Source organism: Erpetoichthys calabaricus, chromosome 3 (assembly GCF_900747795.2).
Source record: "Erpetoichthys calabaricus chromosome 3, fErpCal1.3, whole genome shotgun sequence".
NCBI classification, from domain to species: Eukaryota; Metazoa; Chordata; class Cladistia; order Polypteriformes; family Polypteridae; genus Erpetoichthys; species Erpetoichthys calabaricus.
The window spans coordinates 44807123-44822854 of record NC_041396.2 but is presented as its reverse complement, the minus strand read 5'-3'; the positions used below and the strand labels follow the sequence as shown (position 1 = coordinate 44822854).

Sequence of the window (15732 nt, the reverse complement as noted above, 5' to 3'; positions counted from 1 at the left end):
CACCATTGATGGGTTCAATGCAAGGACCCAATGGATTTATGCACGCTTTGAGAATGACGCTTTGGAGTTCCGTAAACAGCAATTTAGGTGCACCCATTGAAAATTCCTCAAGAGTTATATGATAAACACTAGAAGAACTTTACACAGACGTTTGCACATTTTGTCAATCAGAACACATATTAAGCACATGTTAATAATGTGTATAAATAGCTATTGCCCTGCTTAAGACAAAATTTAGTGTTGAATTTATGGAACTGGGCGACAGCCATACCGGGACTGCATGTTTTTTTTCTCATGGTACTCTGGCTCAGGTTCCATACCCCAAAGACATTCATTTTAGGTTCATTGGTGAGACTACACTGGCAAAGAATGAATAAGCGGGCCCTGTGATGCACTGGAGCTCCCTTCAGGGTTGGTTCCTGCCTTGTACCTGATGCTGTTAGAATGGCCTCCTACTACCCATAACCCCGAAAGATTAACCAGGCCGTAGAAATAAATAGGTAGGTGAAGACAAAGAAGCAGAAGTCACTTTAGATGCAAGTACAAATGGGAATAGGAACGGTTGGGTTAATTTCTACTATCAGTTATGTTTCTGCATTTTAGGCAAGTTCCCTTATGATAAAGGAGAAAATATTTCTTCAAGGAATTTAACAGTCTGCTTTCATTTTTCACTAAAGTTTTGTCTAAAAATCGTACAGTCACGCCTAGCCAATGATTATTGTAACTTGCTTTTAGAAAACACTTACCTTCAACTGGAGAGGTCTTTAGCCTACTGCATAGACCATGGACATCACCGTAGTTATCTCTAATTTTTGCAACTGCTTCTCCGCTCCGAAGTTCCATCAGCTGTCGCAAATCCATCACCGTGCAGCCAAAATCTCCTTCACGGCTGCCCTCAGCAATTGAGTTCCCAGGGGGGTGATCCACCATGTTGTTTGCCATTGTTTTCTCCCACAGTCAACCTCTGACTTGAATCAGAACGTGGATTTTTTTTTTTATAATTTTGCTCAGTAATAGGAAAAAATGGTCAAAATACAAAAGCTTTCAGAAAGCCTTTCAAAAAATGGAAATTCTCCCAGTATGCAAGGCTTGCTTTCTTTTTCTTTCCTCTTCTTTTCACTGGACATTCAACCAGGAGGTCCACCTATGTCTTAATTCCAACTGGAATTATGGGGTGAAATGTAACTGCTGGAGCTTTTCTTTCTTTGGAAGAGCTGAAATGTCAGCTAAGACCCACTCACCCAGAACCAGGCTTAAGCCAAAAGTGCATATTCTTCCAGCCGTGGCGTATTCTGTGTTTGACACGTAGGCATCTTCTATGAATAGGAATGGATCATTCAAGGCACCTGAAACAATATAGGAAAAAAAAAGCAAAACATTAGCTATTATATTGATTCATAGTTTCTCTAAAATACTTCATAGAGAGTTTATCCAAATCAACTTTTAAACCACAAGGGTATTTTTCTGTATTTCTGCAATCAGAGGACTGAAAGATATCTGATTTTCTTTGTGTTACACAGTGAGAAAGTGGTGGAGAGTGGAGACTGAGTGGCTCTCCTGAACTTTATTAAAGTTTCATCCTCCAAATCCTATAAGTCCATCCTTATATTTATATTTTTGAAATTCCCTTGGTCAGAGATGCCAGCTAGTTTTCACAGATCAGATTTATTCACACTAGGTCAATTTAGAGTTAAATGTCAGCCTAACAGCATGTCTCTAGACTAAGAGATGAAACCTTTATGAAGTCACATGAAGAATGAGCCTTGCTAAATTCTAAACAATACTGCGTATCTGACGTGTTATTTTAGGATCAAATATGAGGCAAAAGTTGACCCTGACATTGTTCCCTGGAGACATAAACCGTTCAGATAAAAATCCACACATCACCCCATAAGACGGAGGAATTGTTACTATGGTTTTTGTAACAATTTCAGCTGTTTTAGCTAACAATGAGGATAGCTCCTCAACATTAACACTTCAGTAATTTAGAGAATATTTTTTGACTTTCAGAGACGAGCAGACAGTGTCAAACACTGCTGATGGATTTATGCCAGGATGCACCTTGCACACAGACCTTGCCAGCTAATAACTACTGCAGGAAATCTGTTTAACACCTACTGTTACTGATGCAACTATCAAGTGGCCACCTTATCCTTCCCCATCCCACCAAAAGCGTACTGAGACTTGGTGAGCATCCAATTGTCTACATTGTACTATGGCCAATCAAATTTTAAATGTTACATCTTGTCTAGACCTCCAAAATGCTTTTTATCACTGTAGCAGAGGAGTATGTTACATTTCAGTTGTCCAAAATAAACCTTTTGAATCATATTTTTCTAAATGTGACTTGATGTAAGCATTTAGTTAAACAGAGGTGCCTACTGGATATCTGGGAAGCTAATTTCAGTAAGAAATAATTTTTATATAATTTTTAGCAGCGGTTATGAACTAAACCTGTTATGAAACAAATTAAAATGTCCACTAGAGGGGGAAAGACCAACAAACCCTGGCTAGTTACATTAGACGACAACAGAGAATCTTTATAAATAAAAAAGAGTTATTTTAACTAAAATGTTTGGTGGCAAAAAATAAGCTCTGAGTAACACGTAGGTAAATGAATTGGCCGCAAAATTAAAGGCAGTCCAAAATGAACAATGTCCAAATACACAATCCAGACAGCAAAGTGAAACAAACAGGACAAGGGTTAAAAATCACAAAAGGCAGAGAAGAAATTCAAGAGAACTCACCACACCATGAGTGCATTAACAATGAACTACAAGGAACTGTGAGTTTCCCTCAATCTTTGTAGGACTGAGGGCAGTCTCCTAATGGTCATGGGAAGGTGGCCCCACCTCTTGTGAGACCACCAACAAAACACATGGAACATGAAAGTAAATGAGCAACACTGTAAACATAAAGGAATCAAAAGTGAACTAAACAGACATAAAAACTGCATCTGAACCCCAGCCTGGAGAGAAACCCTATGTGAAATATAACTACAGCAAGCAATATTCAGTTCAACTCAATGTAAAGTACTGTAATATAAGTCAAGTGCAATATACGCATATTACAAATACAGTACATTATAATTCAACTATAAACTCAGTAGGTAAAGAATTAAAACATAAGATATAATGGTGGAACAGTGGGTGGGACTGCTACCTCACAAATCCAGTGCTGTAGGTTTGAATTCTGTGCATGGACGCTGGCCTCGTGGTATTTGTACATTCTCCTCCAATGTGTGTGGGTTTTCCCCTGGGTAACCCAGTTCTTATTCCACATTCCCAAAGATTTTCATGTTATGTTAAATGGTGATTCCAGTGATCACCAGATTGTCCACTTCACATATGTTTACAAAAAGCTATCAGCCTTATCAGTTTGATTTTGAACCTTTCCCGTTATTCACTCCTGACTTTCCTTTCTTCCAACTTTCTTCTGGCTTGAATGAGTCACGCTCTGGACACTTACATAGCCTCCAATGTGACAGGTTAAGAAACAGGAATAAGAGGTCACCCATTGCTACTTGGGCTACCCTGAGGTGTTCCTAAACATCTTCTGTGTGACCCCCAGACAAAATCACATGCAAATATAAAATGCATGATTAAGACCTATGGGCTATTCACTCTGCTCAGGTAACTGTTTAATGTACTTCTTTTGTGTTGTCATTGGAAGCTTCACAAAATGTCCCAATGAGGTTTTAAATGAACAAGACCACAAACACCCTGATGCAGTGTTTATAGTGGCTGTTGACTTTAACCACTGTAAATTACGGACTGTGATGCCAGCATACTAACAACATGTTACTTTTCCTACACAGGAGAAAATCGCACTGGATTATGTGTATAATAATATAAAGGGTGTATATAAGGCTGCACCTCACCCTCATTTCAGACGGTCCGATCATATCTCTGTATTCCTCTATCCGAAATACAGACAGCTCCTCAAACAAGTTCACACCGTAAGGAAAACTGTTAAAGTGTGGACAGAAGAATCTGAGCAAGAGCTTCAGGACTGCTTTCAGTGTACTGAATAATAATAATAATAATTATAATAATAATAAATAAGTTGCATTTATAGAACACCTTTCACAAACCCAAGGTCGCTTTACATATACAGTCATATGAAAAAGTTTGGGAACCCCTCTTAATTCTTTGGATTTTTGTTTATCATTGGCTGAGATTTCAAAGTAGCAACTTCCTTTTAATATATGATATCCATCCATCCATCCATTTTCCAACACGCTGAATCCGAACACAGGGTCACGGGGGTCTGCTGGAGCCAATCCCAGCCAACACAGAGCACAAGGCAGGAACCAATCCAGGGCAGGGTGCCAACCCACCGCAGGACTAATATATGACATGCCTTATGGAAACAGTAGTATTTCAGCAGTGACATTAAGTTTATTGGATTAACAGAAAATATGCAATATGCATCATAACAAAATTAGACAGGTGCATAAATTTGGGCACCCCGACAGAGATATTACATCAATACTTAATTGAGCCTCCTTTTGTAAATATAACAACCTCTAGACGCCTCCTATAGCCTTTGATGAGTGTCTAGATACTGGATGGAGGTATTTTTGACCATTCTTCCATACAAAATCTCTCCAGTTCAGTTAAACTTGATGGCTGCCGAGCATGGACAGCCTGCTTCAAATCATCCCATAGATTTTCGATGATATTCAAGTCAGTGGACTGTGACGGCAATTCCAGAACATTGTACTTCTCCCTCTGCATGAATGCCTTTGTAGATTTCGAACCGTGTTTTGGGTCATTGTCTTGTTCGAATATCCAACCCCTGCGTAACTTCAACTTTGTGACTGATGCTTGAACATTAAACCTGAAGAATTTGTTGATATTGGGTTGAATTCATCTGACCCTCGACTTTAACAAGGGCCCCAGTCCCTGAACTAGCCATACAGACCCACAGCATGATGGAACCTCCACCAAATTTGACAGCAAGTAGCAGGTGTTTTGCTTAGTGTTGTTCTTCTGCCATGTAAAGCGCTTTTTGTTATGACCAAATAACTCAATTTTTGTCTCATCAGTCCAAAGCACTTTGTTCCAGAATGAATCTGGCTTGTCTAAAGGAGCATCTGCATACAACAAGCGACTCAGTTTGTGGCGTGAGTGCAGAAAGGGCTTCTTTCTCATCACCCTGCCATACAGATGTTCTTTGTGCAAATTGCACTGAATTGTAGAACGATGTATAGATACACCATCTGCAGCAAGATGTTCTTGCAGGTCTTTGGAGGTGATCTGTGGGTTGTCTGTAACCATTCTCACAATCCTGCACATATGCCGCTCCTGTATTTTTCTTGGCCTGCCAGACCTGCTGGGTTTAACAGCAACTGTGCCTGTGGCCTTCCATTTCCTGATTACATTACTTACAATTGAAACTGAAAAGTTTAAACCTCTGAGATAGCTTTTCTTAGCCTTCCCCTAAACCATGATACTGAACAATCTTTGTTTTCAGATCTTTTGAGAGTTGCTTTGAGGATCTCATGCTGTCACTCTTCAGAGGAGAGTCAAAGGGAAGCACAACTTGCAATTGACCACCTTAAATACCTTTATATCTCATGATTGGACACATTTTTGCACAGCCAGTTTTTCACATTTGATTTAATTTCATACAACTAAATACTGCTTCACTAAAAATCTTTGTTCAGAAAACATCCCAGTACTCAGATGTTCCTAAGAACTGAAAGACATACCACTGTTATCTTTTTTGTTGAAAGTGGAGTAAATTATTATGCAGGCTGAGAGGGGTTCCCAAACTTTTTCATATGACTGTAGATGGGGAGGAGAAAAAAAAAAGATCACACAGAAGACAAAAGTTTGTCAAAGAGGAAAGTTCTGAGTTGAGATTTAAAGGTGGAGAAAGAGGAGCAATCTCGTGGAAAGACTGAGGAACAGAGTTCGAGAGTTGAGGGGCCATAACACAAAAGGACCTGCCTCTCAGTGTGGAGAGTCTGGTGCGTGGGACAGTAATAAGATTACCACTCGAGGACCTGAGAGAGTGACAAGGAGTGTATGGAGCTAGGAGCTGAGTGAGGTAGAGAGGGGCAAGGTTATGTAATCCTTGATGGAACCGTTAACCAGTGAAGTTGGGAGAGAACAGGGAAGATGTGAGCAGAATGCTTTGTGTGGGTAGCCTCTGTATAGATTTTGCAGACAGGCCAATGAAAAGGGAATTACAGTAATCAATATGAGACATTATGAAACAATGAACCAGAATTTGAGCATCATTAAAGGGCAAAAATGGAGGCAAGCAATGTTACGGAGATGATAGAATGAAATCTTAAGACTTAAGACAGCCGCCATGAATGAAGATGGCACTGTGAACCACAGGAATACAGTTTAGTAGTTTCCCCCTACATAAGCACTTGCACTGATTTTACTGTGCCTTTCAAACATATCTGGTCATATCCAACCAGTAAACCATGGATTAATTCAGAGGTCCACTCATTCCAAGGCATATGCCTCAGGCGATGCCAGTGAGTACAAAAAATCCAGATAAGATCTACTGTACATAGAGCTATTAGAGAAGCCAAGAAGAAATACAGACTTAAATTGGAAGGTCACTACACTAATGCAGACGCTCGGAATATGAAGCAGGGATTGGGAAACATCACAGGCTAGAGAGACAGAAGTAGAGGGTTGACCACTAACAACCATTTCCCCCAGGAGAAATGTCAAGGCCCACAACGCCGAGACAATGGGCAGGAAGGGGGATAGTGAGGGTTCAACACCCCCATTCACAATATCATCTGCTGATGTGGAAAAGTCTCTGAGTAGAATAAACCCCCATAAGGAAGCCAGCCCAGATAACACTGCTGGACATGCACTCAGAGCTCGAGCTTCCACCATTGCTGATGTTCTAGCTGACATATTTAACCTCTCCTTTATACAACCCACAATTCCCACCTGCTACAAAACAACCACCATTACTCCACTACCAAAAAAGGGTAAAGCTGTCTGAATGACTACCAGGCCCACTGCACTGACTCCTATAGTGATGAAATACTTTGACAGAATCATTATGAGCCACATTCAAACATTCATACACAACACAGTGGATGCCATGCACTTTGCATGTTGACCAAACTGGTTGACAGAGGACGCAGTTAGCACAGCGCTGCATACAGTTCTTACACACCTAGTGAACAAGAACTGCTACAGCTGGTTGCTGTTTATCGATTATAGCGCAGCTTTTAATACTGTGATACCAGCTTAGCTCACCAACATGCTCTCCACTCTAGTTGTGCCACCTACCCTCTGCAACTGGGACCTGGACTTTTTACAGGCAGACCCCAGTCAGTCAAGGCCAGAGAACAACATTTCCAAAACAATAACCATAAATACAGGAACCCCAGAAGGATGTGTTTTGAGTCTTGTACTGTACACACACTTTACCCATGACTGTGTCACTTCCCAGTATAACACCAGCATTATTAATTTTGCAGATGATACCATCATCATTGGACTGATTTCTGGGGGGTGAGCATACAGGAGGGAGGTGGCTGGCCTTGTGAAGTGGTGTGAGGACAGTAATCTTTTTAACACCAGCAAAACAAAGGAGATGATTATTGACATACAGAGAAAGAGAGGTCAGCACCCACCACTGTACATTGGAGAGACTGAGGTGGAGAAAGAGTGGCCACATTTACATAAGCGCTATATAAATGTAATGAATTATTATTATTATTATTTCTTCACATTGACTTCTCTGAGGATCTCACTTGGACCCACCAAGTGACAGACCTGGTGGGGAAAGCCCAGCAGTGTTTGTATTTCCTGAGAAGGCTGAGGAGGTTTCACATGCTAAGCACTATCCTCAGCAACTTGCACAGATGCACAATTGAGAACATCCTCACCTACTCCATCACAGTCTGGTTTGGGAACAGTACAGCACGGGACCACAAGGCTCTACAGCAGGTGGTAACATCGGCACAAATATCACTGGAACAAAACTCCCTGCACTAGAGGACATCTATAACACCAGAGTTCTTAGGAAAGCCTATAACATTATTAAGGACACAACCCACCCACAACATGGACTGTTCATACTGCTACCGTCAGGGAGACGCTACAAGAGGGTAGCAGCCAGAACAAGAGGGCTGAAAGATCATTTTCTCCCTTATGACATCAGACTTGTAAATAAAACCCATCCACTGCCTCTCCGCTCAGGCTTAGGGGGTGGAAGGCCATCTTGAGATCATACACCTGCAGAGCTTACACTGAATCATTTATTTACTTGCAAGTGCCCTCTTAACTTTCATTTGTTTTTGCATTTCTTTTCCACCTGAGTGTTTTTGCCTATTGTTGCGTATTCTTGTCTGTTGGGCCCCTAAACTGTGGAATGGTCTGCCTGCTACTATAAGAGATGCCCCTTTGGTCTCAGCTTGTAAATACCGGCTGAAGACTCACTACTTCAGTTTAGCATACCCTGACTAGAGCTGCTGATTAACTGTGCAGACTGCATCTCTGTTGTTAGTCATTAGCACTAAAACATAAGTAACATGCTAGTTCTAATTTGTTACTAACTCTCACCTTTTCTGTTTCTCTTCTCGGTATTCAAGTGCCACGGCCCACCTGCCAAGTTGTTTAGCCTGCCTAAGGTAAAGTCGTCCCTGATGGAGGATCGCAGGAATCGTCGGGTAGAGGGGTCCTTTCATCGGATTGGCTGGCCAAGCAATGTTTCAGCTGTGGAATGGCCAAATGGGGGAAGCAGCTTGATGGACAAGGTCTCCAGGACTCTAAACAAATCCAAATCATATTATGTGATATAATCTACTTTTAAATTCTGGTCCGTAATTGTAAAATTTTTATTTCTATACTGTACTGAGGATTTGTTCTGTTCTGTTCTGTGTATTGTATTGTATTGTATTGACCCCCTTCTTTTTGACACCCACTGCACGCCCAACCTACCTGGAAAGTGGTCTCTCTTTGAACTGCCTTGCTGCCTTTCCCAGGGTTTCTTCCATTTTTTCCCTACAAGGTTTTTTTTTTTTTGAGAGTTTTTCCTTAGAGAGTCAAGGCTGGGGGGGCTATCAAGAGACAGGGCCTGTTAAAGCCCATTGCAGCACTTCTTGTGTGATTTTGGGATATACAAAATTAAATTGTATTGTATTGTATTGTATTGTTGCTGTGTATTCTTATTTATTGCCAGAGTACTCACAGAATAAGATTGTCATTTTACTGAGTGCATATGATAATAAAGTTGTATTGTGAAAGAAAGTTTGTTTTGTATGGCGGCATGTGTTGTTGGTGTCATAATAATACAGTTGTTACTATTATTATATGAACGGTGCAAATCTTGCCTGGGCTCTGTTTGTGCAAAATCTTCACAATGTCCTCACACACCTCATAGCTAAGAATATTAAATTGGTTGTTAGTGCTAATGCCTGAATTTGTTTAGTGGATGTGTGTGTGTGTGATTTAATCGTTTATCATAGGTAATTTAGTTCCTGCTCTAACCTTAAACCCTAACCCTAAAATTGGCTAAATAAGTTTGAAAAATTGACACAAGGATGGACTGTCAAAATGTAAACTGTATTGGAATAAGGCACACTTTGAAAGATTCATCTGTCAATTTTATGAGTCCGTCTATCTTTTTGAGTCTTGGAAAGCTGGTAGTAATCCTAGCAGCATTAGGCACATTCATGCTCTGTAAATGTGTGCACTTAATATGTCAATAGAATGTAGGAGGCAACATGATGAAAGATGCCATATACAAGTTATGACATACTGTTGACAGGCTTTAACAGTTTGTCCCATTATTAGTGAATGTGGGTATATGCATGAGTGTGCCCTTACTTTTTATTGCTTTGAAGCACCTTTGAATGATAATTGACATATAATTTTCATGTTGTTTTACAAATAGCACTGTAAGGAATGCTTTGTTAGCTCATGTAATCTGTATGCACCCAGTGATATCCTGTTCTTTTACTGACTTGGTGGACTACTGTAAATTTCTCTAGATAAACTGCATTAGCTGTTTCAGCAGCTTGAGAAAAAACAATTCTCTTCTAAACAGGCAGGGTGGAGTTCAAGTGCCTATTCAATAAGGCCATAACAAACAAATAAAAAAATCAATGTTTTCATTGATTTTTATACATTTTTCTTGAATTGATAGAACTATTACACAATTGATTTCCTATTTCATTCCCTTATAAATGCAGAACCTTTAACACCCACATAAAACGTTGGAAGCAAATTGCTTTTAGTCAGCCCTGGAATAACAGTTTTTTACTGTTGTGTAATAGTTTTTTACCTTCAAAGGTGAAAAGCAGACTGTGTATTTAGTAAGGGAAACAATATATTGTTATATAACAATATATATATATATATACACATATACAGTATACAGTATATATATACTAGCTGTGTAAGCCCGTGCTGTTAAAAGCCCAGGCTCCTAGAAACTATTGAAATCGTCAGAAAAAGAATTCCTTTTGCAAACGTGCTCGCCCCTTGTCTATCGGCAGCTAAGCGAGTTTCTCTCTCCTTGGAGGTTTCATTTTACCGTTGTGCTCGCCTCGCTTATGAATTAGCGGCTAAGCGAGTTTGTCTCCGACTCACTGAGCTTCATGCCGTAGCCTCACATTTCTGGGTCGGACAGACACACGTACTTCCACGAGTAGACGTATATACAGTATATAAGATATACTGTATGTATATAGTGATGGACAGCTTACCATGATAGAAGGACCGGGGAAGAGAGGGCATTACTTCCTTCGGAACAGCAGAGGGCAGCCCCCCTGGCTTGGTACAGTGCCAGGGGCTTGGAGCTAGGACGCTCAGCCTTGCTGGGGTCCGTGGTCACTGCCAGGGGGTACATGGAAAACTGCTGAGCTCTTCGTTGCAGCACTTCCTCCACACCTGGAAGTGCTGCTAGAAGGACATTACAGGATACCTGGAGTACAAACATGTGCTCTGTGAAAGGAGCTGCCTCACACCATTCAGAGAGTCAGAGTCGGACGAATCTTGCTGGAAGAGGAGTGAAGGCGGAAGGAAATAGAAAATGTGAAGAGAAGGTACTGTGCTCTTCATTTGTGCTGTACTGTGCTTGGTGCTGGTGGGAAACGAGGAAAAAGCCTTGTGTGTTGCTGATTTGGGTATGAGGAGCAGGTGCACACCCTACTGTCTACTATATATATATATATATATATATATATATATATACACATATACAGTGCATCCGGAAAGTATTCACAGCGCATCACTTTTTCCACATTTTGTTATGTTACAGCCTTATTCAAAAATTGATTAAATTCATTTTTCCCTCAGAATTCTACACACAACACCCCATAATGACAACATGAAAAAAGTTTAATTGAGATTTTTGCAAATTTATTAAAAATAAAAAAACTGAGAAAGCACACAAGTATTTACAGCCTTTGCCATGAAGCTCAAAATTGAGCTCAGATGGATCCTGTTTCCCCTGATCATCCTTGAGATGTTTCTGCAGCTTAATTGGAGTCCACCTGTGGTAAATTCAGTTGATTGGACATGATTTGGAAAGGCACACACCTGTCTATATAAGGTCCCACAGTTGACAGTTCATGTCAGAGCACAAACCAAGCATGAAGTCAAAGGAATTGTCTGTAGACCTCCGAGACAGGATTTTCTCGAGGCACAAATCTGGGGAAGGTTACAGAAAAATGTCTGCTGCTTTGAAGGTCCCAATGAGCACAGTGGCCTCCATCATCCGTAAGTGGAAGAAGTTTGAAACCACCAGGACTCTTTCTAGAGCTGGCCGGCCATTTAAACTGATTTTTTACTATATGTATGCTTTCAACTCTCCAGGACAGGGTGACGTACTCAGTAATTGGGAACTGCTTTGGTCATCTACTTAGGATGCCTTAGGTGCTTTAATCAAAAAATGATAAATTCTTTATGCCACTTTTTAGCTGGCTTGGGAAGGCTTGGAAATTCTTCGGAAAGGGCTTGAGAATACTGATGTGAAAAAGGAAAGTCTTATTTGATTTAAGTCATGTTGTACATTGTGGAAAATGAAGGACATATGTAAAGTTATAAAAACAGACCTAAAAATAGTTTGATAACAATTAAGACTTTATGTTGTTGTTACCCTAATGATCAATGTAAAACATAACATTCTGAAAACTGCTTAACCCGCTTCACGGTTATGAAACATTAAACGTATCCTGACAGTACTGAGTGCAAGGCAGGAAACAGCCCTGAAAATGATGTCAGTCCAACTCACACATACAGACTCACTCACCTCGGGCCAATAAAAACTGAATATGTTGTTAGATGCTTTTGACCCAGAAAAACATCAAAAATACAATCTCACAATGAGCAAAACACCACAGACTAGTCTATCTACTATTTTTTTTGCTTACTACTGGCTGGACTGTGGAATGTGTGGATGTTCAGTCCATCCCTTTTTAGAATGGGGCATTGATAACCTAGGGCCACTGAGACCAACTTTAGCAGCACCCAGTTATACAGTATCTGTGCCAATTCTACTTATAATGTCACTAAAAAAATACATATATATATATTTCATGAGTAAGACCCGTGGAGCGTTTACCACAATAAAGGTTGACACTGGCACCACCTCTACCGCCAGAACATACTGCAATATTAATACAGCAGTTCTTCTTGCACTTTATTTAAAAGCACTTACAAGCACTGTCTCATCGACAGTAGAAAACAGAATGAATTTACTGACAGTCATTAATAAGACATTTTCATAAACCTTAAAATGGATTTTCCACTGCCAACAATGACTCAGAGCACTCTGTGCTGTTGCTTACTAGATGGTGATTTTGATAAATAAATTAAAAATAAGTAAAAAACAAATCAAGTGCATCAAAATAAATGCCCAAAGCAGCCCTTAATTTGCTTTCCAGGTCAAATGCTATCATCTGTCAATTATAAATATGATTCGAGACAGGATGGATTTATAATAAAGGCATGTAATCAGATGAGCTTCATTACAAAAAGCTTTTATCGTTTATCAAACGTCTATTTTATTAAAATACCTTTCTGGTCAATTGTTAATGGGGTTATTATACTATTGTACTAGAAACTTCTACCTTAATAAAAGGACAACTGTCTGTCTGTCTGACTGTGTGTGTGTGTGTGTGTGTGTGTGTGTGTGGGTGTGTCTGCGTGTATGTCCGTCCAATGTCAATGTCAATTTATTTAGAGAGCACATTTAAAACAGCATCAGTAATGCTGTAGCCAAAGTGCTTTACATTAAAATACACCATAAACATAAATAAAATAAATATAACAAAATACAATAAAACAAAATGCAACCAGCAGTACATTGAAAACAAACAAATAACTAAGAGGAGGGAACCATCAGTATCACTGAAGGTCACGGAAAACAACAGAATAGAAATGCATCTTGCATCTTGTTTTAAACAGTTCAATTGAAGGTGACTCCTTAATGTAAATAGTTCAAGAATTCCACAGACGAGGTGCAGCAGCTGCAAAAGCCCTGACCCCCTTAGTTTTGCACTTGGTACGAGGGACAACAAGAGACAGCTGACCAGTAGATCTAAGCTCTCTGGACGGCTGGTGTATAACTCATAGTTCAGATAAACAGATGGGAGCATGCCCATGTAGTGATTTGAAAACCAGCCGCAAAATGTTAAAATCAGTTCTAAAACTAACAGGCAGCCAGTGTAAAGAGGCTAAAATTGAAGACACGGTTGCTAGGGTAAGGAAGAATAATTTAAAAATACTGTACATAAAACTTGTAAAAGAATGGCAAAAAAAAATCACATAATGATTATAAAAATACCAAATAAGTGTCTAAAAATAAGAAATTTAAAACTGTTTTTATCTGCCTGTTCTGCTATCCGATATTATACGTAAGCATCAGCAGGGTGGTGGTGGCTTTCTTGCATTTGGTTGGGCCACATGAATGAGTTTTTATAAATGTAATCTTAATGACTTATAACTTTGTGTGGTGGTTAATGGATGAGTGAAAATAACAATAAATCGATGCACACCTCAGAAAATTGTCTAGGCCAGAGTTTCTAAACCAGGTCAATGCAGCAGCAACCACTGCCACATTTCCCTAGCAAAGCACTTCACCTATAAGAGTGGTCAAGTTTGACGAGTGACACCAAGAGAACGCACTGAAAATGGGCGGCTCTGTCTGAAGAGAAAAAGGCCATTGCAAGGGGAAGAGATTGGGGGCATATTATTATACCAGACCAAATGGACAACCCATGTTTCAAATAAAAAACATGAGCTGTATGTTGATTACTCAGATTTCAACCCATCTTAGATGGATAGCAAAGCTACTAAAGTGAAAATAAACTATTCTGCAATTTAAATCAGAAGTTCAAACATTTAGACATGAATTGTAATTTCTTTGTTTTTTTCAGAAACTGGGCTGTCGCTCCTGTCACATCCCAGCCATGTCTGCATAAATACTACCATTTTTGGTTTTCAGCATTTAAGGTTTACCTCCAGAAAGAATGTAGCCATACTCCAGTGCTGCACCCGGGTGGAATCAGTCAGAACAAAGCCCTCCAACAGGACAGAAAGGGTGTAAAGTATGCTGACTTGAAGTGGGGGACACTAATGGGAATCCTAACCACAGGGTTGTCTATTTGTGATTGGTATGTCATGAATTAGGAAATATAATTAACTTGAGAGGAACCATTCTGAAGACAAACCTAGGGTCAAACTCTTCTTAATAAAGATCTGTAATCAGTAGGCCAGAATGTGTTCTGCTGGGTGGACTCCTCATGCTAATAAACAGTGCAAACATAAAGTCATACTGCAAAACAGTAAAAACAATGTACTTAAACATAAATGCAAAGCCCAGAACTATACACCTTTTGTACCTTTACTGTCACTAAAGAAACAGTATCACATGCCAATATGTCTCTTATAACTGGCAAAAGTGAATACAGACAGGAGACGGCATTAAACATTCTAATCACTGTGAGCAAAAACCATGCTGGGATGAACCAGTGGCTAAAAGTGCTTCACGACAAGGCATCATGGAAAGGATGGGCAACATTAGTCAAGACAATTTCATATTTTGAAATCATTTGTTTTCCTGTCACTGTCTCTAAAAAGTTGACAGTCAGTCCCATAATGCAGCTGGTCTTTAGTTATTCAGGATCTGTCATCCCCTGACCTGGTATTATTCCACCAGCAGATCACAGCGTAGAACAGTACATTTGCAACTTTGAACAGGTAGAACATCCCTAAGGAGCTTGTTGAAAACATTAAATGACCTGAGCTGCAATAGAAGATACGGCCCCAGTAGTTTTTTTTTTGGTGAGCCACGTAAAAGATATGGGCACACAGGTCGTCTTCCCATGTGCCCTGCCCCAGGGCCTACCTTATTGTGGAATGTGACTTAGTGTGTTGTGCCAAAGCAAGTTAACCTAATCTATCATCACTGGAATTGTATTCCTGGCATTTTGTTAAGTAATTGGAACAAGATGACTGGCAAAGCAAGACATAAGCAGGTATTTAAAGGGCAACAGACAATCGGTAAAAGTAAACAAATATAATTGGACTTGAAGGACTTGCCAGAATTGCAAACATCAAAATTGAAATTCAAATGTATGTAAATAACTCATGCAAAACTGTTAAGACAAAAAGAAAGTTAAAAAAATAAAGTTCAAAAGGCTCATGAATACCTCGGCACAAGAGTCTCAATGATAGAGCATTGCAAGAGCCTGCCTAAATAATGAGACCGAGGAGCTTAACTGTGCTTCAC

General features: G+C 39.8%; 1 protein-coding gene across 5 annotated transcripts in view; it reads right to left on the bottom strand.

The window, feature by feature from the left end:
- Positions 1–15732, bottom strand: part of atp2b4 (ATPase plasma membrane Ca2+ transporting 4) — a 276706-nt gene that overhangs the window by 106476 nt on the left and 154498 nt on the right. For all 5 annotated transcript variants that reach the window (XM_051924554.1, XM_051924553.1, XM_051924555.1 and 2 more), the window contains exon 2: positions 747–1346. In XM_051924554.1, the coding sequence (XP_051780514.1) occupies positions 747–942 (196 nt within the window). In that variant the 5' untranslated portion in view covers positions 943–1346. The remainder of the gene's footprint in view (positions 1–746; positions 1347–15732) is intronic.